General features: G+C 41.1%; 1 protein-coding gene across 2 annotated transcripts; it reads left to right on the forward strand.

Moving 5' to 3' along the window:
- On the forward strand, positions 1-25596 carry si:ch211-71n6.4 (para-nitrobenzyl esterase). 2 transcript variants are annotated; one of them, XM_061758282.1, is made up of 10 exons: positions 1-127; positions 1733-2003; positions 5372-5792; positions 6106-6213; positions 9738-9934; positions 10292-10491; positions 10564-10622; positions 16223-16390; positions 20918-21145; positions 21358-25596. In XM_061758282.1, exons 2-10 carry the CDS (start codon positions 1740-1742, stop codon positions 21498-21500), a joined length of 1788 nt encoding a protein of 595 aa, XP_061614266.1. In that variant the 5' UTR covers positions 1-127; positions 1733-1739; the 3' UTR covers positions 21501-25596. The 2 variants fall into 2 exon arrangements, with proteins under 2 accessions (XP_061614266.1, XP_061614257.1); XM_061758273.1 differs by having other exon boundaries at positions 17-127; positions 1708-2003.
- The last annotated feature ends 1556 nt before the right edge of the window (positions 25597-27152 follow it).

Genomic DNA, 27152 nt, shown 5'->3' on the forward strand with positions numbered 1-27152 from the left:
CGCGTTGGCAACGCAGAGTGTAAACAGATTTAGACAATGGCTTGACTTTTCTTTTCAAGTGGAAGCTTGCCTGACCGAGTCTTTATTTGGAGTTTACTTGTGTTTGTCTTGTCTTTTTCAGCACATGGTAAGCAACAGAAACCGCAGATTCAAATGTTTTTCTTTCGTGAACTAATGTTAGACGTAGCTACATGCGCTGGAAGTTGATGCTTACGATATGAAGTGGCGACTTAATAAACATGGGTTCACGTGATATAGCTGTGACTGTCTAGCTCTACGCACACATTATATCTAATATCTACTGGACACGTTAGTTGTCTTTTTTTTACGCCATATATTGTGACATAAAGGTGTTTGACAATATGTGCAGAAACTGTGCGTTTACACGACGTATCACAAACAACTATTGTGCCCTTTTTTTTTTTCAGATAGTGCGCACATGCGCGTGCAATTATACTATAGCGTAATTTTCACATCTGTGAACAATATTCCATAGTTTTGGTTCATCGGTAACCATACTTAGTTTGCACTTTTTCCAGTCCTCCAGGAAATTACTGTCAGTGTGCAGAACAAGCCATAAATGGGATCGCACTGTCGCACAACAGTTTCAGTTCACAATCTGCCTGACACAGCAGAGAATGAATACTGCACTTAGTTTGCAAGAATGCACTTTGTTGACAGTGGTGCGTAGTAAGATGCTTATGTGACCTCTCTCCATACAAGCAGACACTGGATCTTAATATTTTATGTATCGTATTATTTATCATATTGTTTGTTTTTAATTACTTAACCACACAACAAGTGACTACATCCTATTCCATCCTGCTTTAACATTTCTTGACCGATTCAAACCATTACAACTACTAAATAGTTTTCTGATTCCCCAAATTTCCACATTACTCAAATTCCAGTTTTCACCCACATTTTAAACTTGCTCACTATAAAATACCCACATTTTTCCCATATTAAGACAAATTCTACATTTTTCATTCCTTCCACATTTTTTGTCCTCTTTTAATGGTCTGTTTTTTTGTTCCAGTTTTTATTTACATAATTGTTTTACTTTGTTTGTCTTAATTTCGTTTTACATGTTGGTATTGTACCTGTTCTGTTTACTTATCCGTACAACACTTTTTTTGAAAGTACTCTATAAATAATAATAATTGTTGTTGTTATTATTATTATTATTTCCTAAAAAGTGTGATTCTATAATCATGCAGATTTATTTATATATTTATTTTATTTTGTGCAAAACCAGGTCAAGTGTCTTTGATATATGTCTGAATTAGTTTTGGATCAAGTTGACTGCAAAAGGAGCTCTGTAAATATTCCCAAATGTTAGTGTCATATATTGGGAACATTTATCCAATGAAAGAAATCTCTACCTGGTTGATCTAAAGAGAGCTGATATCCTGGCTGAATGATGAAAGTTAGAAGCTCAAATTTGACTGTTCTCATTGTAAATGTTTAAAGTTGTGTCAATTGGGCTTAAAAAAAAAATGTTCGCTGGACCAATAAAAGTGGAACTGGACATTTCCTAATGTACTCTGATATCTCGTAAGGTATGCAAAAACTGTAGTACTTTTGAAGATATATCCAGGCCATGTTACTAAATTTAAGATATTAATGCACAAACCCAACTCCCTTGACCTTTATCAAGCCATTGTAAGCCATAGTACGTTATATGGAATGTAACATATTGCACAGTTTTGTTTTATGTGTCTCCTCCTAGATAGAAGATGAGCGAGGACGCATTTGAGGTCCCAGAAAGGACAGAGTACCGTTACCTGGTACAGGAGGAGGAGGAAGAGGAGGTGCAGTATGTTCGACACAGACATTACATCAGCCCCTTCCTGGTGCTCTCCAGGCGCTGCATTTTGCTCATCTGCCTTGGGGTGCTCGCTCTCCTTGTTTTGGCCACTTACCTGGGCTATGTAGCCCAGACACTCCCACCCGGCCTTGTCCAAGTGACCACTGACTGTGGCGAATACAGAGGAAGACATGTGAGTTTCAGTTATTTGATGATTACTTTATTAATGGAATTATTAATATAAAACAAATATTTGATCTATCCTCTTAACCTGGCGATCATATCAATAAATCAAACCTCTATTTGTATAGCAACTTTCATATTTAAAAAGCAACACAAAGTGCTTCAGAAGGCAAATCATAAGACACAAACAAAGCTTTCACTCACCCGCAGTCTCTTGAGGCCCTGCGACACCAAACATCCGTGAGTAAAAATAGTTACAGTAAGAAAAGATTATTAAATACATAACATAGCTATTAAAACATGGTTCAGCACAGAGTGGAGTGAAGAAGCACCGTCTTCGGGGGCTGTCAGCAAGCAATAACATACTGTATATCCATTGGTGGGTAGTAACATGCTACATTTACTCCATTACATTTACTCAAGTAACATTTTGGATAAATTGTACTTGTCAGAGTAGTTTGAATGTACCATCGACGTCCCGTTCGCTACTTTTATTTATCCATTATTGCGTGTGCAATCTTTTTTTAGACTTCTTGTACGACTTGTGCATAGGCCCCCGTTGCGCCAATCCAAAGTAATCACTAGTGTCATTTGACTACAATTCACCAGTCAGACAGCACAAGGCCCATGACACATGACCACACACTATGCATTTGCAGGCTAATCAAAATGACTCCTTTTGGGAAATGAAACAGGCGCGCGAGCTGTTTACTCTACAGACTCCGAAAAACAACAGCTTTAGTCTTGCGTCCGCTGAAACGTGGACATTTCAGCCCACTTCTAACAAAAACCTTGCAGTAAGTTGCAGATGTTTCTATTGTTTTGGCAGTGCATTTAGCAACATTAGCCCTATTGTATTTATTTATTCATAAGACACTAAAACATGCATTTTGGGGATATGTACCATGCTGTAATCTTAATCTCTCTCTCTCTCTCTCTCTCTCTCTCTCACACACACACAGACACGCACACACACACTATCAATAAGTCAGTAAACAGCTTCTTCATGAAGTCTTCATGAAGTCGTTTATGCGAATAAAGCAAATACTGTTTATGTGGGGCCCAATGCATGTGTTGTTGGTTTCTGGGCACTTAAAAATTGAAATGGTGGCAGGCGTCTGTGGACTCCAATATATTATTGATTTTTATTTTATTTGAAAACTGTGCTCTGATTTAAAAAAATAAAATTAAAATAAATAAATAAATAGCTTTACTAGTTACAAATCAGTTACTCTTGACTTGAATAGTTTCTTCACTGGGTACTTTCTTACTCACACTCAAGTAAATATTTGGAGGACTACTTTTTACTTGAGTTATATTATATTAAAGTAAAAGTACTCTTACTTCAGTACCATATTTGGCTACTCTACCCACCTCTGCATATAACATCTCACACATAAAATCAGGGCACAGTAGCTGCTTCCAAAGGAACATACTGGGAAAAGCATTTTCCCACAGGTACAGTGGGTACGGAAAGTATTCAGACCCCATTTGGTGAAATTTTCATGTCAGTAGCACCTTTGGACATATATTTAGTGAGAAAATGGTGACGTGTGAAATACTTATTTCAGCCGCTGTAAATAGCACCTACACAATGGGTACGGAAAGTTTTCAGACCCCCTTAAATTTTGCACTTTTTTATATTGCAGCCATTTGCTAAAATCATTTAAGTTCATTTTTTTCCACATTAATGTACACACAGCACCCCATATTGACAAAAAAAACTGAATTGTTGAAATGTTTGCAGATTTATTAAAAAAGAAATCTGACACAGCCGTAATTATTCAGACCATTTTCTCAGTATTTAGTAGAAGCACCCTTTTGAGCTAATGCAGCCATGATTCTTTTTGGGAATGATGCAACAAGTTTTTCCACACCTGGATTTAGGAATCATTTGCCATTCCTCCTTGCAGATCCTCTCCAGTTCTGTCAGGTTGGATGGCCAACGTTGGTAGGCAGCCATTTTCAGGTGTTTCCAGTGATGCTCAATTGGGTTTAAATCAGGGCTCTGTCTGGGCCATTCATAAACAGTCACATAGTTGTTCTGAAGCCATTCCTTTGTTATTTTAGCTGTGTGCTTTGGGTCATTGTCTTGTTGGAAGGTGAACCTTCGGCCCAGTCTGAGCTCCTGAGCACTCTGGAGAATATATATATATATATATATATATATATATGAGACGGGAGAAACATCTAGAAAGTCAACCATAACTGCAGCCCTCCACCAGTCGGGGCTTTATGGCAGAGTGGCCTGACGGAAGCCACTCCTCAATGCAAGACACACGAAAGCCCGCATGGAGTTTGCAAAAAAAAACACCTGAAGGACTCCAAGATGGTGGGAAATAAGATTCTCCGGTCTGATGAGACCAAGATAGAACTTTTTGGCCTTAATTCGAAGTAGCCTGTGTGGAGAAATCCAGGCAAAAAAAAAAAAAAACCTTCTCCAGAGTGCTCAGGAGCTCAGACTAGGCCGAAGGTTCACCTTCCAACAAGGTATATATATATATATATATACATACATACATATATGTATATATATATATAATCACATGATATATATGTATATATATATATAATCACATGATAAATCGCAATATTTGTTTCAAAGGCTCACATCGTGTATGTGTGTATGTGTATGTGTATAGGTGGCACGGTGGGCGACTGGTGAGAGCGTCAACCTCACAGTTCTGATGACCCGGGTTCAATCCCTGGCCCCGCCTGTGTGGAGTTTGCATGTTCTCCCCGTGCCTGCGTGGGTTTTCTCCGGGCACTCCGGTTTCCTCCCACATCCCAAAAACATGCAAGAATTGGAGACTCTAAATTGCCCGTAGGCATGACTGTGAGTGCGAATGGTTGTTTGTTCCTATGTGCCCTGCGATTGGCTGGCAACCAGTTCAGGGTGTACCCCGCCTCCTGCCCGATGACAGCTGGGATAGGCTCCAGCACGCCCGCGACCCTAAGTGAGGAGAAGCGGCTCAGAAAATGGATGGATGGATATATATATATTATGTATATATAAATTGTCTTTTTTTAATATTTTATTTGCGGGCTCATATCCGGCCTTCTTGTGTGGAGTTTTCATGTTCTCCCCCGTGCCTATGTGGGTTTTCTCCAGGTACTCCGGTTTCCTCCCACATCCCAAAAACATGCATGGTGGGTTTCCTCCAGCCTACCCCCAGTATTCAATTTACATTTAGGGTTACATGTAGGGTTTATAAAGCTTGCACTTGATGAAGTGATACGATTATACAGTCTTAAAATGTAAGTAATTTACAATTAATGCAATTGGGACATGCTTCCTCTGCCAAAATATCCTCAATAAACTGTTTTGGGACCATAAATTCACAATGACATACTGTAAATGTAATTCTCACTTTACAGAAAAATGGGGCCTACTCCTTTAAGGGTATGCCATATGCTGCTCCGCCAGTTGGTAACCTGCGTTGGGCACCTCCTGCCGACCCAGTGTGTCGGGAGGGGGTTACCGATGCTAGCCACTTCCGCAGCATGTGTCCTCAAGTGCGACCGTTGTCAAGTACAGGCAAGCTGATGGGCCAAGAGGACTGCCTCTTTGTCAACGTGTGGACACCAACGCTCAAGACCAACTCAAAGCTGCCCGTCATGGTCTGGATCCATGGAGGCTACCTACACATGTTCAGTGGTGGAGAGCAAGGCTACTCACCCACAGAGAAGCTTGCCGCAGAAACTGGGATGGTGTACGTCAGCTTCAACTACAGACTAAATGCATTTGGCTTCATGGCTCTGGAGATACTAAGGGAAGGCTCTCTCAAAAACACTTCAGGTCAGTTTTGTTTATTTTATTTAAAGTATGGGTTTCTGATTCCATGCACATAGTTTGAAAGATGTCTTGTCAGAAAGCCTTCAATATTGTATGTCACTATTTTACATTGTGTTGGATTAATGAAGCAATGTAATTGTCAGGCATTTTACATTAAAAACATAATATAAATATGCACTTGTGTATGGTGTTGACAGAGAAATTCTTGTCTGAGCCACTCTTAGCTTGAAAGGAACAGCTAAATTTTGTTCAAAATGATTTTTATTTCTGACTTGAAAAATGGGACACTGGAAAGAATCTGCCTCTTTCTCAATAGGGAATTATGGCTTCATGGATCAGATTGCTGCATTAAAATGGGTACAAAGAAACATCCACATTTTTGGAGGAGATCCTGGAAAAGTTACCATCTTTGGGCAGAGTTCAGGTATGAAAACAATACATTTAGATTTTTTTTTCATTGACCAGTCTTATTGATTTATTGTCCAAAAAAGATGCACAATGTCTTGAAAAATATTTTGCCCCTTCCTGATTTCAGATTTTATTTTAGTTTTTGTTTTGGACATTTATCGAATTTATCAGTGTTTCGGATCATCAATTTTAATATCTCACAAAGACAACTCAAGTAAATACAAAATGCAGTTTCTAAAAAAAAATTTTTATTTATTAAAGGTGAAATAATCCAAACCTATCTGTCCTCATGTGAAAAGGTGATTGCCCCCACCCCTTTGTTTTAAGATAAGATAATTGTGATTAACCACAGTTTTGGAAAAGCTGAATTAAATTTCTTTGGCCACACTTTGGCCTAATTACCGGAAGATTTGTTGAATGAAGAAGTTACTTAATTCAATAGTACATGTCAGACAAAGTGCCCTAGGCTAATGGTCAAGATCTAAAAAAGAAATGCATCATGCCACAAACCAAAGAAGTTCATGAACAAATGAGAATGCTTTTGGAGTCCAGTGAACCACGATCAGAGCCCTAATCCACAATAGAAGAAAACTGGGCGCGGTGGTGCACTCACAACCATTAAAGAGACCAGAAGTCATAGACAGCGAAGAAGGATGATTATCATCAATGAATCATCGATTATCATCAATGAATCATCAATCCTCATCAATCATCAATAAATGTGTCAAGCACTGTGTATACAGTAAAAACATGAGCACACACTGCAAACACCACACAGAAATGATTGAATACAATTGGATGAAACTAGATTAATATAATAGGATAACAGACGTACACTATATTGTCAAAAGTATTTGCTCACCGACCTTGACACATATATCAATGTAAGTGACATCCCATTCCTAATCCATAAGGTTCAATGTGACGTCGCTTCACCCTTTGCAGCTATAACAGCTTCAACTCTTCTGGGAAGGCTGTCCACAAGGTTTAAGAGTGTCTTTATGGGAATTTTTGACCATTCTTCCAGAAGCGCATTTGTGAGGTCACACCCTGATGTTGGATGAGAAGGCCTGCCTCACAGTCTCCACTCTAATTCATCCCAAAGGTGTCCTATCGGGTTGAGGTCAGGAATCTGTGCAGGCCAGCCAAGTTCATCAACAACAGACTCTGTCATTCATTTCTTTATGGACCTTGCTCTGTGCACTGGTGCACAGTCCTGTTGGAAGAGGAAGTGGCCAGCTCCAAACTCTTCCCACAAAGTTGGGAGGATGGAATTGTCCAAAATTTCTTGTGATGCTGGAGCATTCAGAGTTCCTTTCACTGAAACTAAGGGCCCAAGCCCAGCTCCGGAAAAGCAACCCCACACCATAATACCCCCTCCACCAAACTTTACACTTGACACAATGCAGTCAGACAAAGACTGCATTGCTCCTGAGAGCGACGCATTCTTTCACAAATGTTTGTAAAAACAGTCTGAATGCCTTGGTGCTTGATTTTATACACCTGTGGCCATGGAAGTGATTGGAACACCTGATTCCGATTATTTGGATGGGTGAGCAAATACTTTTGGCAATATAGTGTAAGTGCTTTCTTAAATATTATGTGTAAGGTTCCTGATTCCAAACACATTACACAACTCTCCACCAAGGCTGAAAAATCTTACATATGTTCATCTGACATGACCATAATATCCCACTCAAGTCTTATCTGGTCTACCATAACGTCTGGTGGATCTCTGCCATGGAACATCACTTACGCAAGCATGCGGCATTGGGAAATGTTGAAATCTTTGATCTGCACCTTTATCCTCGTCAGCAAATTTAGTTAATTGTTATTTGCTCATGCACCACTGTCTCTAGCAGGTTTTTTTGGAACTTGGTCATGTAGTTTGATTTTGAGCGTAAAAACAAACTAAATGTGACAATCAAGACTCATAGTAGGGCCGATTTAGAGTTTGATTCTATCCATCCAAAGTCAACAAAGGTCAGATTATCTGACGATTTCTAAAATATTATCTATACTCCAACCATTTAGGAACGGTTGGGGCAGACAATCTTAAATGTTTTTTTTTGGTTTTTTTAACCTGTCCTGTTCAGCTGCATGGCCTTGCAGAATGGTGGATCTGGATGCCTTTTGTGCTGGAACAGTTTTGCCGTGCAACAGGGGAGTTTGAAATACTCCCTCTGCTTATTTTGTTTTAATTATTCTAATGTTTATTTAAAACACAGACAGACAGCCAGAAAACGGTTTAACTAGGGGACAGACAGAGGGACAAGGGGACTAGTGGTGAGAACCACAGCAGAACAATAGTTAGACCGTCTAGATATTTGAGCACATGTAACTTTACAACAGTCAAATCGTGTTCTTATTTGTGGATGGGGGTGGGACACCCGGTGAGGACATGCAATAACTAACCAAGAGAACAAGATGAGAGAGGATGAAAAAGGGCAGGACAGGATGTGGGAAATAAGCAAGGCAGTGCTACTGACGAGTGGTGCTGTGGGATTCTTATTAGTGTTTATACATCTGTAAGAACCTTTGAGTTAATAACATATATAATTAATATAACGTTATTAACATTATTATTGAATAACGTGTTGTTATTAGTGGTCCCAGCCCAAGCAATTAAAAGCTATAGCTGGTCTATTATTAGTGAATGAACACCATCTCACATGCATGTTAGTCAACTGGTGTATGGAATTGCTGAGCCGGCACATTAAAGGAAGGCTGGGCCCGGCCCGCTCCACCCAAAAGGGGGGGCCAAGCCAGCGAGCCCGTCCAGCGGGGGACCCAACCAGGGGGACTCCACCTACTCCGCAGGACCCAGGGCGGTCCGCAGCCCAACCGAAGCGGCCCGACCAGTCACAAAGGGAGGGGCACAGACAGCGGACCACCGCCCCCCACGCCCAATCTCCCCCGACGTAGTGCGCCCCCACCAGTCCGGAGAGCATGGTGGCAATCTTAAATGTTAAGCATCCTTAATAGTTACTATTGAAAATCCTTCTGTGTGGTCGGCACAGAGGTCAGCCGATCCGCAGACTCTGTGATTGTCACGTGAAAGGGAACCGCAGCCAATTATGAAAGGACCTGAAGCTGGTGCTGTTTCTGTAATTTACAAATGGAGGAGCATATGCTTGTGTCTCCCAAGTCATTCACCACAATCAAAATGACAGGAAGAGTTTTCCTCTGAAATGTAGTCACCAGATAAGTTAACAGCCTAGTTGTTCCCATTTCTTCTTCTTCTACTTTTTCTTCTTCTTCTTTGTATTTTCTGTCAGTCTGGCTGCACCAAGCTTCCCCTCACAGGTCAGTGCAGGTATCACGCCAGATTTCTAGTTTGGGTGAGGAGACTCGTGATCGTCAGGGGAATATTATTATGTGTGTGGGTCTCGAGTACCCCTTGTACACACTATAGGAGCAGTTTCAGCATCATAAATGAACCCTTGTCACTGTATTTTATCAGTTTTTAACAAATTTCCTCCCGAAAACCAACCACTCAATTCAGGTTTACTGTTATGACATGTTTTTCTTCTCTGTAAGGTGGAACCTCTGTATGGACCTTGATGATGTCACCTCTTGCAAAGGATCTCTTCCGTGCGGCAGTGGATATGAGTGGCTCATATGTATATAATGCCACGCTGGAACAGGCTGAGTCGGGCAATCTGGTCTTTCTGAAAAACACAGGCTGCAAGGACCTTTCATGCCTTAGAAGTCTCTCGATTAAACAGATATTACAGGTAGAATTTTTGTTTTATTATTTTCTAAATTTAGCAGGTGACAGACATTCAGCGAGAAGCATTTTTTAAATTATTTCTTAGTACCATAGCTTTTGTATCTGATATTAAATAACGTGGTCTACTCGTTTCTTTTAAATGTTTGAAAAAATAAAAGTAAAGTAAGTAAAATAAGGTCATACGGTATGTCCGTATGTATGTCCATGACTGAACATACAGTATGTAAATCTCTCTCTGGGTAACAAATGTTTGACTGAAATTGAAAATGTGAAAATCCATTTACATCCAGCCACAAATTACCAGATGCAATTATCTCTTAACACTGTAAAAATAAAAGTGTACTACTCACTTTTTTGACAGGCTGTCCCATGGCAGCAATACCCGTCTTGGGGTGCCGATGAGCTGACTGACCTTCCAACCAGGGGGCACTTCTGTGGCCCTGTTGCAGTGGTGGACGGGTATGTCCTTGAAGCGGCACCCTTTGAGATATGGGAAAAGAAAGGAGCCTACAATGATGTTGCCTTTGTCATTGGGACAACAGAGCAAGAAGTGGACTTCAGGTGAAGTTTAATCTTGTTGAGGTTCAGCATTTGTCTCTTGTAACTGTGATCAAACTACTGTTTCCTCTGCAGTCCGCCAGCAGAAAACATCTCCATGTGGACATGGGGCGACTACACGTGGTTTGTGACAGGTAACTACACCCACAGAGCAGCTTGCTAGCTTGAATATGCAGTCAGTATCGTAATTTCTTGTGGATAATAGACTGTTAGGTATAATGCGCATCCCCACAGTTGACCCCAGAAATCAAGAAAAGTCTTCTGGCAATACATAATGTGCACAAAGACTTTCTATCCAATCATATCAAATTAGTGTTTATCCTCTTTTGCTTTAGATGTCTAATGAACATTTCAATATGCATTCAGTTGTGAGAATAGTAATAAAGTTATGATTCATTTACATCTAAATATTGTGTTCAATATTGAGGCGGTGGAGCACCTGAATTTTATATTACCGTAATTTCTCGTGTATAATGCGCACCCATGTACAACCCCAATTCCAATGACGTTGTGTTAAACATAAATAAAAACAGAATACAAAGATTTGCAAATCATGTTCAACCTATATTTAATTGAATACACTACAAAGACAAGATAGAACTGATAAACTTGATTGTTTTTAGCAAATAATCATTAACATAGAATTTTATGGCAGCAACACGTTCCAAAAAAGCTGGGACAGGTGGCAAAAAAGACTGAGAAAGTTGAGGAATGCTCATCAAATACCTGTTTGGAACATCCCAGGTGAACAGGCTAATTGGGAACAGGTGGGTGCCATGATTGGGTATAAAAGGAGCTTCCCTGAATTGCTCAGTCATTCACAAGCAAAGATGGGGCGAGGTTCAACTCTTTGTTAACAAGTGTGTGAGGAAATAGTCGAACAATTTAAGGACAATGTTCCTCAACGTACAATTGCAAGGAATTTATGGATTTCATCATCTACGGTCCATAATATCATCAAAAGGTTCAGAGAATCTGAAGAAATCGCTGTATGTAAGCGGCAAGGCCGAAAACCAAAATTAAATGCCCGTGACCTTCGATCCCTCAGGCGGCACTGCAGAAAAGGTGATGAAACACAGTGGTAAGCATGACCCTGTCCCAGCTTTTTTGGAACGTGTTGCAGCCATAACATTCTAAGTTAATGATTATTTGCTAAAATTTTAAATTTAATTTTAAGTAAGCGACCGGGGAAGACTAGCGATTAGTGGAGGACCCGTTGACGTTGAATGTGCAGAGGAGCTAATAAAGGCATTAACGCAGCAAATCGTTGCTTCGTGCCTTTATTGTTGCCGCCACCCAGCTCAGCTGTGCAACAAGAGAAGGGAGTTAACCCCTGCGTCTCCCGAGCAGGTGACGCAGGTGCGTCAGGGTGCGTCAGGTGACCGTAGCAGGAAAGTTTAACACTTCGTATAAAGAAACTAAAATACATTAAAATAAAAAAATAAGATGCTGTACTTACCATTACTGCTGAGAGTGTGAAAAAAGGAGGGCGAAAAAGGCAAAGATAGTCCCGGCGCACAAACATAGTCAAGCACTATGCACTAGCTAAGCAGAAACACAAGGGTGCTGGGACAAAATGGGGGACCAGGCACGGGCGTCGTAAGGTTGAAGCGTCGTAGGTCGAGTGCGTCGTAACTCGAGGACTTCCTGTATTCAATTAAATATAGATTGAACATGATTTGCAAATCATTGTATTTTGTTTTTATTTATGTTTAACACAACGTCCCAACTTCATTGGAATTGGGGTTGTATAATGCGCACCCACAAAGTTTACCTCAAAATTCTGGAAAATCCTTCTACCTATGTATAATGTATTTTTACAATGCATGATTTTACTTCTACCCATATGATCAAAACATGAAGTATTATCTGTATTTTGTTAGTTTTTTCAAATAATTATTCTGAAGGTAAACACCTTATTTGAACACACAATACTTTCTTTTATTTACTTGCTCTTATTTTGAAATTCACAGCCCTATTTTTTTTTCGTAAATGAGAAAACACACAGTTGTTCTCTTATGTTTGATTACCCAGGCAGGATTTTTAAGATGTGTCCAATTCTTTTAAGAAAACATGAAGGACCAGGCAAAACACATTTAATTTTATTTTAATGGGTTTCAAATTAAACTGTTAAGCATTTCAGAAAAGCATTCTCATTAAACAAAACATAACCATAAAGAAATTAATGATGGTTGTTGTTCATTCATCAGTCGTATTAAAAAACAAAAACAAAACAATAATATTTCACAAATTCTGCCAGGGTATGTAAAGTTATGAGCACAACTGTACAAATATGCAGTCATACGTACCCCTGTCATATTGGAATGAAAGTGTAGGCTACACCTTTTTCATAACCACTAGGTGGCATACTCGAATGAAGGTGTACAACTTTTTCATAACCTCTAGGGAGCGCTGTCATAGTGGAATGAAAGTGTACAGCTTTTTCATAACCTCTAGATGGCGGCATACATTGATAAAGTGTTAGTCTTTTTCCTTTTCTCCTATACCCATGTATAATGTGCACTATTGACTTTTGACAATTTTTGGGGGGTGAAAAATGCGCATTATACACTTAATACGGACATACAGGCAAGAACTTAAATGTGCAAAGCCTACAGTGAAAACAGTGAAAAAGTGGACCAATGAAGCAAAGATGGAACTTCAAAGCTGTTCAGACTGCACAGACTGGAATGTCTTTGAAAATTCAGCTGGCAGCCTGGATGAATATACGGACAGTGTCACATCCTTTATCAGTTTCTGTGAAGAGGTTTGTGTACCAACAAAGTCATTTCGCACTTTCAACAACAACAAGCCGTTGTTCACTGCCAAACTTAATTAACTTCGCCAAGCTAAGGATGACGCATATCAAAGCGGGGACAGGGCCCTATATAATCGAGCTAGAAACCAGCTGAGTAAAGAAATTAACATTGCAAAGAGGAACTATGCAGCAAAGTTGGAAAAACAGTTTAGCGCTAACGACTCTAAATCAGTCTGGCATGCATTCCAAAAGCTGACAAATTACAAGCGACGATCCCCCCAAACTGAGAACAATGGCACACTAGCCAACGACTTCAATACCTTCTACTGTAGATTTGAAAAGGACACTTTCACACCCCACATCCACCCCACCTCACCACCGACCACAATCACACCTCTGACTTCTGCGTTAACCATCCACGAACAGGATGTGAGATGCATCTTCAAACAAGAAAAGATTAATAAAGCGGCAGGCCCAGACCATGTGTCCCCATCCTGCTTCAAAGTCTGTGCGGACCAGCTCGCTCCAGTCATCACTCAGATCTTCAATGGATCTCTGGAACTGTGCGAAGTACCATCCTGTTTCAAATGCTCCACCATCATTCCAGTCCCCAAGAAACCTACAATCTCGGGTCTAAATCAGAATCAGAATCAGAGTCATCTTTATTTGCCAATTATATCCAAAACAACACACAAGGAATTTGTGTGTTGTCACAGGTTGTAGACTGCTTTTTGCCTGTACTCAGATGGGATAGGCTCTGGCATCCCGTGACCCTGAACAGGATAAAGCGGTATTGAGAATGGAAGGATGGCTCATACCAACAGTCAAACATGGTGGTGGTAGTGTGATGGTCTGGGGCTGCTTTGCTACTTGACATGGAAGTAGGCCTGGTGGATATATCGATTGCAACAAAAGATACTGTAGCAGCACAGCAAACCTATTCCTGCATCGAAAACATCCGCATCCAGCCGAGTGGGAGAAATGTCAATGTCTTAACAAGGGGAATGGAAACGCTACAACGAACAAACTCCCGCTAAAAAGCAGCTTACTTTGGTGGAATCATTTATCGAAGGCATCGCGTATGATATGAAAATGGGCACGGTGAGCGCAATCACTCAAGCAACCGCTTTGCACAAAGTTATGGCCCACATCTACGACAGCGGAAAGACTGTGTTTTTCCACTTGCTGAAAACTGTAGATCCCAGGTATGTCCTAAAAAACTATTCACGCTGACCTGCATATTTTTTTGCTCTTTAGTTTAAGGTCCCAAGATGCCACCCAAATGCTACAAGTGGCACTCAAAAAAGTTGTTACTTTGCACATTATGAATTAGTGTTGGAGTGGATTTATTATTTCTTTGCATAAAATGTGCTATGCTACATTTATGTTTTCAGAAGTATTTTATTCAAAGACAGATGTTTTGCACTTTAATTCCAGAAGAGAAATAGGGTTTAGTTTTTCATGAAATAAAAGCAAAACATTTAGGGTCATTTGCACTTACTGCTTTCTTAACAAAAAGTAAACTCGGGAGGAAAAATAAGTCACAAAAAAGTTAGCAAATCACAATTGGAAAAAAACATGAATCGAATTTTTGGGGAAAAAAAGTATGAGATTTTATTTTTACCCTTCCTGGACTTGGACTACCTGGACAGACTTGCTGTGATTATTGGAACCATGAATTCTGCTCTTTGCTCAGAAAATCATGAAGGAGAATGTTCCACCACCAGTTCTTGACCTCAAGCTGAAGTGCACTGTGTGTTCTGCAGCTGGACAACGATCCAAACCACACCAGCAATTCAACTTCTGAATGGCTTTCAAAAACAAAATGAAGGCTTTAGGGTGGCCTAGTCAAATCCCGGACTTGAATATGATTGAAATGCTGCGGCATGACCTTAAAAGGCTGTTCATGCTCGAAAAACCTGTAGTGTTGCTGAATTAAAACAGTTCTGCGAGGAAAAGTAGGCCATAATACCTCCACAGAGAGGTGAGACTCATTGCCATTTATAGAAAACGCTTTATTTCAGTTGATGCTGCTGCGTGTGGCCCAACCAGTTATTAGGTTTACGGGGCAATTGCTTTTTCACACAGGGCCAGGTAGCTTTGGAATATTTTTTCCCCGTAATAATTAAAATCACCATTTAAAAACTGCATTGCATGTTTACTTGGGTTATCTTCATCTGACATTTACATTTGTTTAATGATCTTAAACATTGAAGGGGAGATATTTTGCCAAACGAACTTTTTATAGTATTTGGGATGTAATATTGTCTTTATAGTACCTCAGTAAACATGTGAAACATGAATCCATATCGTCCACGCATTCCTGAGTCCCAGACGTTTTATTGACGATAGGCCTGAAATCAGGTCACTTGAATTTCTCGAGCTTATCTACGTCACAAGAGAAAATGTCCACCTAGCTCTCTACTCCCGAGCCAGCACTGTCAACATGACAAACACTTGTACTCTCACAAGTGGGTCGTCTACACGGAGGCAACCAATCAGAGTAAAGGGGGTGGTCTGAGCCAAATATTGACAAAGCGGATACAAAACTGGGTTAAACAGAAGTAGCTGTCCGAGAGGCCTTTTCTGGACACACGTATGACAAAACCAGTGTTTTTTAAAATGAAATTGACACTTATACTAAGTCCATGTTCGAGAGTCACTCTATGGAGGTCTAAATAGCCAAAATACGGGAGGGACATTTAAAGTAGAATGTATGGCAAAAATGTATGTAAAAAAAATAATTTGAGAAGGGAACACATAATTTTTCACAGCTCTGTAGTTTTGAGTCACACATTCTATACACCATCGCCTCTGAAATGTACAACATACATGGCAAAACATTATCTTTTACTATTTGTGTTGACTGCTTTCTTTTGTTTCAGTGAAGGGTGGAGGATACCTCAATTTGAGTAGGAACTAGAACTGAGTCGGAAATTGAGTTATTTGTTATGTGTATTACATGTCTCCTTTCAGAGAAACTGAAGTCTTTTAGTGAGAATCTTCCGAAAGCGGCATTGGCGCTTTATCCCTCCTCCGACCCCTGCCCCACCACAGACCGCTGTCCAGAGAGAGCATACACGACCATGGTTTCTGACATCAGAGTGACATGCCCCAACAATGATCTAGCCCAGAGGGCTGCAGGTAAATTCTCTTCCTTGAAAATTGGTCTTCAAACTAAACTTAAAAGCATAAATATTGAGGCCATCCAAGATGGCGCCTACCCGTGTGGACGCCTCGGTTACGTGCTCTCTAGTATTGTCTATGTTTTTGTGTTTTTCGTTCGTATTTGGAGACATTACGTGACTCACTTACACAAGGGAAGACTTGTTAATCATCAGGAAGTCTACCCTGGACTTTCTTTCACAAACGTTCGCAAATCCGCTCAGTTTTTTCCCCGAGTTACTCACCGGGGCAGCTACTGCGGTCTTTGGCGCATGGAGGCGAAGGCGACACCACAGAGGGAAACGACCCAGCATCCAAGTTAAGCTCCGCAAGAGAGAATACAGATTGGCGTTCCCGTCGATCCACCTCGCGAATCTACCCTCCCAACCCAACAAAATCGATGAGCTTCATCTTCTGATAAAGACCAGTAAAAACTTTAGACGTTCCACCGCCCTGTAGTTTACGGAGACTTGGCTTTGTGAGGCTGTCCCCGACGGCGCCGTAATGCTTCCCGGCTTTCATCTTCACCGGGCAGACCGCGTCATGGAGTTGTCGGGGAAAACAAAAGGCGGCGAGATATGGTTCTATATCAATAAAAAATGGTGTACGGACATCACGGAGCTCAGCACACACTGCAGCCCACATATAGAGTTGCTGTGTTTGAACTGTAAGACATTCTACTCGCCGCGTGAATTTGCATCTTTCATTCTCGCCGGTGTTTACATTCCACTTCAGGCTAACACGAACGCCACACTGCTGACGCTCGCTGAACAAGTAAACGAAATTGGAAAAAAAACACCCAGACTCACCCCTCATTATTCTCGGGGACTTTTAACAAATCTAAACTCAACCACAAACTCCAGAAATACAAGCAGCACATTGACTGTCCTACCAGGGAAAATAACATTTTAAACCACTGCTATGCCATGGTAAATAACGCATACCGTGCCATACCTCGTGCAGCCCTGGGCTCCTCTGATCACTGCTTAATTCACTTAACACCAACATACAGGAAAGAACTTAAATGTGCAAAGCCTACAGTGAAAACAGTGAAAAAGTGGACCAATGAAGCAGTGATAGAACTTCAAAGCTGTTTAGACTGCACAGACTGGATTGTCTTTTGAAAAGTCCGCTGGCAGCCTGGATGAATATACGGACACTGTCACATCCTATATCAGTTTCTGTGAAGAGGTCTGTGTACCAATAAAATCTTTTCGCACATTCAATAACAACAAACCGTGGTTCACTGCCAAACTTAAGCAACTTCGCCAGGCTAAAGAGGACGCATATCAAAGTGGGGACAGAAACCAGTTGACTAAAGAAATTAACATTGCAAAGAGAAACTATGCAGTAATATTCGAAGAAGAGTTTAGAGCTAACGACTCTAAATCAGTCTGGTATGCATTACAATCGCTAACCAATTACAAGCGACAGTCCCCCCCAAGCTGAGAACAATAGTAGACTACCCGACGACTTGAACTCCTTCTCCTGCATATTTGAAAAGGACACTGTCACACCCCACACCCAGACAGCCGCACCACCGACCACAATCACTCCTGCGTTGACCATCCACGAACAGGATTTAGGGTTAACAAAAGATTAACAAAGTGGCAGGCCCAGACCTTGTGTCCCCATCCTGCCTCAAAGGTCTGCACGGACCACCTCGCTCAAGTCTTCACACAGATCTTCAATAGATCTCTGGAACTGTGCGAAGTACCATCCTGTTTCAAACGCTCCACCATCATCCCAGTCCCCAAGAAACCTGCAACCTCGGGTCTGAATGACTACAGGCCTGTCACCTTGACATCTGTGGTCATGAAGTCCTTTGAACGCCTCGTGCTGGACCACCTCAAACTGCAGGGGGTCCAGCACGAGGCGTTCAAATGACTTCATGACCACAGATGTCAAGGTGATAGGCCTGTAGTCATTTAGACCCGAGATTGTAGGTTTTTTGGGGCACTGGAATGATAGTGGAGCGTTTGAAACGGGATGGTACTTTGCACAGTTCCAGAGATCTATTGAAGATCTCTGAAGACTTAAGCGAGCTGGTCCGCGCAGACTTTGAGGCAGGATGGGGACACATGGTCTGGGCCTGCCACTTTGTTAATCTTTTGTTGTTTGAAGATGTGTCTCACATCCTGTTCCTGGATGGTTAACGCAGAAGTCAGAGGTGTGATTGTGGTCGGTGGTGCGGCTGGGTGGGTGTGGGGTGTGAAAGTGTCCTTTTCAAATCTGCAGTGGTCGGTATTCAAGTTGTTGGCTAGTGTGCTATTGTTCTCAGCTTGGGGTCCTCGTCGCTTGTAATTGGTCAGCGATTGGAATGCATGCCAGACTGATTTAGAGTCGTTAGCCCTAAACTGTTTTTCGAACATTACTGCATAGTTTCTCTTTGCGATGTTAATTTCTTTAGTCAACTGGTTTCTAGTGCGATTATACAGGGCCCTGTCCCCGCTCTGATATGCGCCCTCCTCAGCTTGGCGAATTTGCTTCGGTTTGGCAGTGAACCACGTCTTGTTGTTATTGAATCTGGCACACACACATCTTTACCGAAAGTAATATAAGATGTGACAGTATCCGTATAATAATCCAGACTGCCAGCTGAATTTTCAAAGACACTCCAGTCTGTGCAGTCTAAAGAGCTTTGAAGTTCTTTGCTTCATTGGTCCACTTTTTCACTGTAGGCTTTGCACATTTAAGTTGTTGTATGTTGGTATTAAGTGAATTAAGCAGTGATCAGACGAGCCCAGAGCTGCACGAGGTATGGCACGGTATGTGTTATTTAGCGTAGTATAGCGGTGGTCTAAAATGTTATTTTCCCTGGTAGGACAGTCGATGTGCTGCTTGTATTTCGGGAGTTTGTGGTTGAGTTCAGATTTGTTAAAAGTCCCCAAGAATAATGAGGGGGTGAGTCTGGGTGTTTTTTTTCCAATTTCGTTTACTTGTTCAGCGAGCGTCAGCAGTGCGGCGTTCGTGTTAGCCTGAAGTGGAATGTAAACACCGGCGAGACTGAAAGTTGCAAATTCACGCGTAGATTCGCGAGGTGGATCGACGGAAACACCAATCTGTATCCTCTCTTGCGGAGCTTCAATTAGATGCCGGCTCGCTTCCCTCTGTGGCGCCGCCTCCGTCTCCATGCCCCAAAAACCGGGGTGGCTGCTCTGGTGAGTAACTCAGGGAAAAAAACTGAGCGGATTTGCGAAAGTTGGTGAAAGATGGTTTCCTTGATGGTTAGCAAGTCTCCCCTTGTGTAGTGAGTCATGTAATGTCTCCAAAGACGAACGAAAAACACAAAAACAATACTAGAGCACGCATAACCGAGGCGTCCACACAGGTAGGCGCCATCTTGAATTAAATAAATGAATCAATAAATAAAACAGAAGTAATGTTTGGTATATATGAAACAAACATTTTACAACTCAATTATTTTTCCACACAGACTGTTACTGCTGACTCGCATAGCATAAGCGTGAGCTAGGAGTAAAAGAATGCTTTAAAGACAGACAAAGTTTGGAATAATTTCACACAATAAGCTAAAGTGCAATGTGCCAATTCCAAAGTACAACTGGCTTAAGCTACACAACTGCAGGTCTGCGGGAAAGTAAACATCATGAGCCAATTGAATATGGCCTACCACTGCTAGTTAGAATACATTGTAATCCATAACAGGTGGTTTGGATAGAGGGATGATGGAAACAGCGCTCTTTCAATTGCTTGACTGAACAAACGGTAACAAAATACAGTAAACACAAGCATATTCTTTGCCGACCTGTGACGGCCACAACTGAGGCCGTCAACCTGTGACGGCCACAACTGAGGCTGTCAATCTGCAAACAAAGTGGCTAAGGCTAAAGATAGTAAACAGCCGACCATCTGTATGTCCTCATACGCTCATTTTCACGTCACTCAACAGGCCAGGCCCGCCTCTTAAAGGCAGGTACACACTGAACCTAAATGTAGTGTAAATGATTGGTCGCTACGTCGTGGATTTCGTCTGTTGTGGGTGTGGTCTGGAATGTGACCCCCACGATAAATGTGGGATTACTGTAGTCATAATTTGGCAGCATCTTTTACCACACTTTAAGGAGCTCTTGGCCTCTGAAATACTTTTAAACATTTGAATTTCCACAGGTACCTGACAAATTTAGAGGAAAGCATACAAAAAGTCTGAAAGTCCTCCGTTTTATACATTTCACTGCAAATACCTTGTCTTTTGATTAGTTTATTTATCAACAAATTATCTAATGGAACATCATTTAAACTTAAAAAGCCAGTATGCATCCAATGTCACAAAGTAGAATAATTATAATTATAATAACTATAATTTTTAGAATAGTTTTGATTTTGTGTTTATGAAACTAGTATTCTCTGGAGTGCATAATTTATCATTATCATGTGAACTCTGTAAAGACTATCATTTTTTGGGTCGGTGTATCACTTAATAATGGCATTTTTTGGTGTAGGATTCTTGTCTCGCATTAACTCTTAGATGAATTATGGTTTCTGCAGATGCCCTTCAGAGTCCCGTGTATCGCTATGTGGTGACACACACACCTTCTGGAGCCGTCAACACGACAAGTTCTCAGATGCCGTTTCACAGCCGCTTCTCTTTCCACTGTTTGGATATCATGGCTTTCTTTGGGGGACTGGAGCTACTTTTGGAGGGACCACTCTCTGATCAGGACAAGAGTTTCCAGGATCTCCTAACACAACATCTTGTGTACTTTGCCAAAACAGGTCAATGTTATTCTTTGTCAATGTCTTAAACCAGAATCACATTATTCACGGTGTAGAGTAGATCACCATTACCAAGGACAAGAGAATAAGCGATTTAAACATTTTATGGAGTTTTATGGAAATATGGATTCGGAAATCGATTGTAGATAATACTGTATGTTTATTCTTTCATGGAGACTGGGAAATAATGTTCAAATGTGTGTTTCTTACAGGTAAGATGGTGGAGGAGTGGTCACCTTACCCATCATCCATTGCCCTCCTGTCCAGCAAGCTTTTGGTTGTCAACAAATACTCATCTGCTCGCTGCCAGTTGTGGAAAGAGAACGGCCTACATGCCTATGCATGGATAAACTGATCATACGTTAGCATTCATTTGACCAAAGACTTTTGAAAAGCCGTTCAGCTGTCATTTGCTTGGCCATGGGTTTAAAAACTTGCTGTGAAGGGAATATACTGTATTGTATTTGATTTACACTTAAGATATGTCGCTATATTTTTTTTGTTAACATCTATTTTTGGGCATCTATCCATTCTCTCCGTGGTGTTGGAGCCGATCCCAGCTTACTTCAGGTGAAGGGCGAAGTCCACCCTGAGCTGGTTGTCGCAGGGCACATATAGACAGACAACCATTCAGATGTGTTGAATGTCTTACACTTTGAAACAGGTTGCTAAAACAACAAGAAAACATCAAATTTAGGATTAACCCAACGTTTTCAGCCCCAGACCCAAATTGGAAAATGTCTTTTGTCAATGTGGTTGTCATGTCTGCCTCTGGCATCAGATATCGACTCCAGCCTTTCTGTGGCTTTTCGGTGGAACTCTGGCATTCAATAAACTTACCTGCTAAGTTAATTGAAGGCTCTAAATTGCCGTTAAGTTTGAATGTGAGTGTAAATTGTTGCTTGTCTATGTGTATCCTGTGATTGACTTGACAAATCAAGGGTATACCCTGTCTATTACCCAAAAGTCAATTGGGTTGGGCTTCAGTTTTTCATGGCTCTAAGTAGGATAAATTGTATAGAAAATGGGTGGATGGATGGTCCCAAAAATGTAAAAAATAAAAAAATAATGTATATTGCTCAGACCATGTCTAAGTCCAGTCGCAAGGGTGACCGCTGGTCTGACACGATTTTGGTGAATTTGAAGGGGGCACAGGCAGACAGATACTGAGGTCAGAGGTTATATTTATTTCGCCAGTGTTTATCACCAGCTCATTGTGTATTTAATAAGGGTATTGTCTGTTGCTACACCATGGCCAGAGCCGTGACAATCTTCCACTCATGCACGGATTGCTGCATCGTCCTCTTACGCACAGTATCAATGTATCCATGCGAGAATGTCATTGCGTCGCATTTAAAGGGAATAAGAGGGCTGTAGACAAACCCACAGCGGTGCAGCCCACCCACTCCCAGATCCGCCGGGGTGCGCTGGTGTGCAAAATGGCCAACACTGGTCTAACCCGCCGCTGGCACACAGTTGTGCCGCCCGCCGTTCCGGATTTATGCCATTCATGAAAATAGGGCCCTGTATGTTTATTATGCTGCGATCGGCTGGCGACCGGTTCAGGGTGTACCCCGTCTCCCGCCCGAAGATAGCTGGGATAGGCTCCAGCAGCCCACGACTCTAGTGAGGATAAGCGGTCAAGAAAATGGTTGGATGGATGTTTATTATTTCATGAAGACAAAGTTGAAATGTCTGTCTCTTACAGGTAAGATGGTGGATGAGTGGTCATCTTACCCATCAGCCTCCATATATATAAATTCAGAGCTAACCCAGCACACTTCAAGCGAAAAGTCAGCTGAGTTAGTCTCCGTTTTTCATGGCTCCAAGCAGGATAATTTAATAGAAAATGAGTGAATGGATGGTCCCTAAAATGTAAAAAAATAATATTTCTTTCCATACATTGACTTTCCTGCAATATCTTGACACATAGCATTTTATTCTGGGTTCCCACCTTAGTTTGAGATCGGCAGACAGGTAGGCAGGTAGTTGTATACATATAGTATTTTTCCTTCCCCCTCATAACGTACTTTAAAGTAGCGGTCCCTGCCTTTTTTTTTTTTGCCCCAGAGACCGGTTTCATGTAAAGACCTATTTTGACGGAACGGCGTAGAAAAAACAAATAATGTCATTAAATATGCAGGATCACGCGGAATGTCGTATTTAGTGTGAATCCTGCGCTTGTTTCTTTTCAATGAGCTGGTCCCATCTTGGGATAACCTTTTTTCCTCTCTCAGTAAACTTCCACAGGGGTTGTCTTTTAATGCCAGGTGTTTGGGCTCCATGTGCCGAGGCAGTTTCGATGGCTTCATTGCCTCAAGTTACATAGAGCAGGTTTGGTGCAAGAGTCAACTGGGTCAACTAGTAATAAACCCGTACCTGCCAATTTTGTCTCCGAATTCCAGCATTTTTTCCTATTGGAAGTTGCTGGCTTTTCTTCTGTCTCATTATTTGGCCTGTTTCCCTTTTCGAATAAGTTTTTCAAAATCCATCCATCCATTTTCTGTACCGCTTATCATCTCTAGGGTCGCGGGCGTACTGGTGCCTATCCCAGCTATCTTTGGGCGAGAGGCGGGGTACGCCCTGAACTGGTCGCCAGCCAATCACAGGGCACACACAAAACAATTTTTTTAAACTATTTTTGCTATCGTATCACGTGACCGAGATGAGCGATTTGATGGCGGCACAGGCAGAGTTTCAAATTATCATTTCTTTAAGACTCTGTTGAAAAATAAAAGATTTGTTTTCTATTTATTGTGCAGCCTGGTAGTAGGAGACTCCTGGCTTAATATTCAAAGACGGCCAAAGAGGGGTCTCGCAGATCACAGAGATCATGTAAATTCCACACCGGAATGGCAACATAGAGTTGAGCGGAGAACCTTCTTATTGAAATGCACTAAATTCAACTGATAATCAATCAATTTTCTATGCTGCTTATCCTCTTCAGCGTTGCGGCAAGCTGGAGTTTATCCCAGCTGACTTTGGGCAAAAGGTTGACTACACTCTGAAGTGGTTGCCAGTCAGTAGTCGGCCATAAAAACACAACTATTCACTCTCAGGATCATCTTTATTTGCCAAGTATGTCAAAAACACAAAATGAATTTTTCGTTGGTAGTTGGAGCCGCTCTAGTATGACTAAAGACACCCATTTGACAGAAAATACTTTTGAGACATAAAAACACTGAGCAATGAAAGGTTACCGGTAACATTTAAACCGTCAATGAGTGGGAACTGAACCCATGCTACCTGCGTTGAATTCAGGCAAATGGGACACTACACCATCAGTGACTCAACTGAGAATATGTGGTGTAACTAATTCCTTAAGGGAATTTGGCACTTGAGGTTGGGTTTATGATTGTGGATTTTTATTTAAAAAAAAATTTTTTACAGTTGTATATAAAAATTGGATCTACAATTTTTTTTTTTGTTACAATATTGCCCTCATTAACAAATGTCCATGTAACAAGAACAAGACCACTGAGACGCTTTAAACTTTTTTCCACGCGCTTGCATTTTTTTTTCTTTTTTCTTTTTGTTTTACATTTTCTGTGATGTGTTGTTTTTGTAGACGTGATATGTTTTCACAGATTGGGTGATTTGCTGATAGAGCATGGGGGATTTTGAGTGGCACTAACCATGTATCCCCTTATATAACCAGTCTCTATTGACGAGAAGTGAGGAATTTTAACGTTTTATGCTTAAATCTTAATTGTTTCGGAGTTTAAAATTACTGCATCAAATGAAGGATTTGTGCTGACGGGGAAATCATAAGATTGCAGGTTTCATTTTATTTTTCCATTTTAAATGAGACATGCATTTTTTTCACAATTGAAAACAGATTCCAGGTTGAAAACAGATCCCAGGTGTCGTCACTGTTTTTTTTTTTTTGAAGCAATGACCCTCCTCATACACGAAATAAAAATCAACCACACCCGACATGAGCACTTGGCAATGGAGGCAAGCAAAAGCTCCCTCTCAAGAAGTTAAGCCAGGTCTTTTTTTTGTGTGTGTTTGCATTTGAGTGTGTATTTTCACTGGTGACGTCAGCACTTCATCACCAAGCTCAGATGTTATATGGCAGATGCTGTAGACTCATATGGCAGATGCTGTAGACTCATTCTCAATCGTTTAGTCAGGACTTTTTCATCAAGCTCTGATGTATCCGGCACATGGTGCAGACACGTTGCCAAACGCTACCGAGACCCAATTACATTAGCATATAAGAAACGAAAAAGTACAATTTTCAAAATATGTCCCCTTTAAAGAAATGATTGACCCACGAGACAACACAAAGCTGTTTGCACTAATTCCTAACTTTGTTTCTTGTGTATCATTCTTTGCACTTTCCTGTGAATAGATGTCATTGTACATGTATTGGATTCTATTAGCATAAACAAGTGAGTGAAGTGTGCTATGAAGCTGTTATTACCAAATAAAACAATTTCATAGTATATGGTGTATTTTTTCATGGAAACAGGGATTTAATTGTATTGATGCTATTCCACAGGTATACATCATATCTGATTTTCAGTTCACTGATAAGTGCTATTGCAGTGTTTGACAATGAATACTAAATGTGAGATGTACTCAATTTTCATCCACACAGATTGACATAAAGAAAATATTGCACTGCACAAAAAACAACCTGTAGAATTTACCCAGTAAATGTACAACCCCAATTCCAATGAAGTTGGGACGTTGTGTTAAACATAAATAAAAACAGAATACAATGATTTCCAAATCATATTTGACCTATATTTAATTGAATACACTACAAAGACAAGATATTTCATGTTCAAACTGATAAACTTGATTGTTTTTAGCAAATAATCATTAACTTGGAATTATATGGCTGCAACACGTTCCAAAAAAGCTGGGACAGGGTATTGTTTACCACTGCTACATCACCTTTTATTTTAACAACATTCAATAAACATTTATGAACTGAGGACACTAATTGTTGAAGCTTTGTAGGGGGAATTCTTTCCGATCCTTGCTTGATGTACAGCTTCAGCTGTTCAACAGTCCGGGGTCTCCGTTGTCATATTTTACGCTTCATAATGCGCCACACATTTTCATTGGGAGACAGGTCTAGACTGCAGGCAGGCCAGTCTAGTACCAGCATTCTTTTACTACGAACCCACGCTGTTGTAACACATGGAGAATGTGGTTTGGCATTGTCTTGCTGAAATAAACAGGGGCGTCCATGAAAAAGACGTTGCTTGGATGGCAGCATATGTTTCTCCAAAACCTGTACATACCTTTCAGCATTAATGGTGCCTTCACAGATGTGTAAGTTACCCATGTCATTGGCACTAACACAGCCCCATACCATCACAGATGCTGGCTTTTGAACTTTGCGTCCATAACAGTCCGGATGGTTTCCAAAAACAATTTGAAATGTGGACTCGTCGGACCACAGAACACTTTTCGACTTTGCATCAGTTCATCTTAGATGAGCTCGGGCCCAGAGAAGCCGGCGGCGTTTCTGGGTGTTGTTGATAAATGTCTTTTGCTTTGCATAGTAGAGTTTCAAGTTGCACTTACGGATGTAGAGCCGAACTGTATTTACTGACATTGGTTTTCTGAAGTGTTCCTAGGCCTATGTGGTGATATCCTTTAAACATTGATCTCGGTTTTTGATGCAGTGCCACCTGAGGGAGCGAAGGTCACGGGCATTCAATGTTGGTTTTCGGCGTTGCCGCTTACATGCAGTGATTTCTCCAGATTCTCTGAACCTTTTGCTGATATTATGAACCGTAGATGATGAAATCCCTAAATTCCTTGCAATTGTACGTTGAGGAACATTGTCCTTAAACTGTTCGACCATTTTCTCACGCACTTGTTCACAAAGTGGTGAACCTCGCCCCATCTTTGCTTGTGAATGACTGAGCAATTCAGAGAAGCTCCTGTTATACCCACTCATGGCACCCACCTGTTCTCAATTAGCCTGTTCACCTGTGGGATGTTCCAAACAGGTGTTTGATGAGCATTCCTCAACTTTCTT

The sequence above is a fragment of the Phyllopteryx taeniolatus genome, chromosome 2 (genome assembly GCF_024500385.1).
Source record: "Phyllopteryx taeniolatus isolate TA_2022b chromosome 2, UOR_Ptae_1.2, whole genome shotgun sequence".
In the NCBI taxonomy this organism is placed as follows: domain Eukaryota; kingdom Metazoa; phylum Chordata; class Actinopteri; order Syngnathiformes; family Syngnathidae; genus Phyllopteryx; species Phyllopteryx taeniolatus.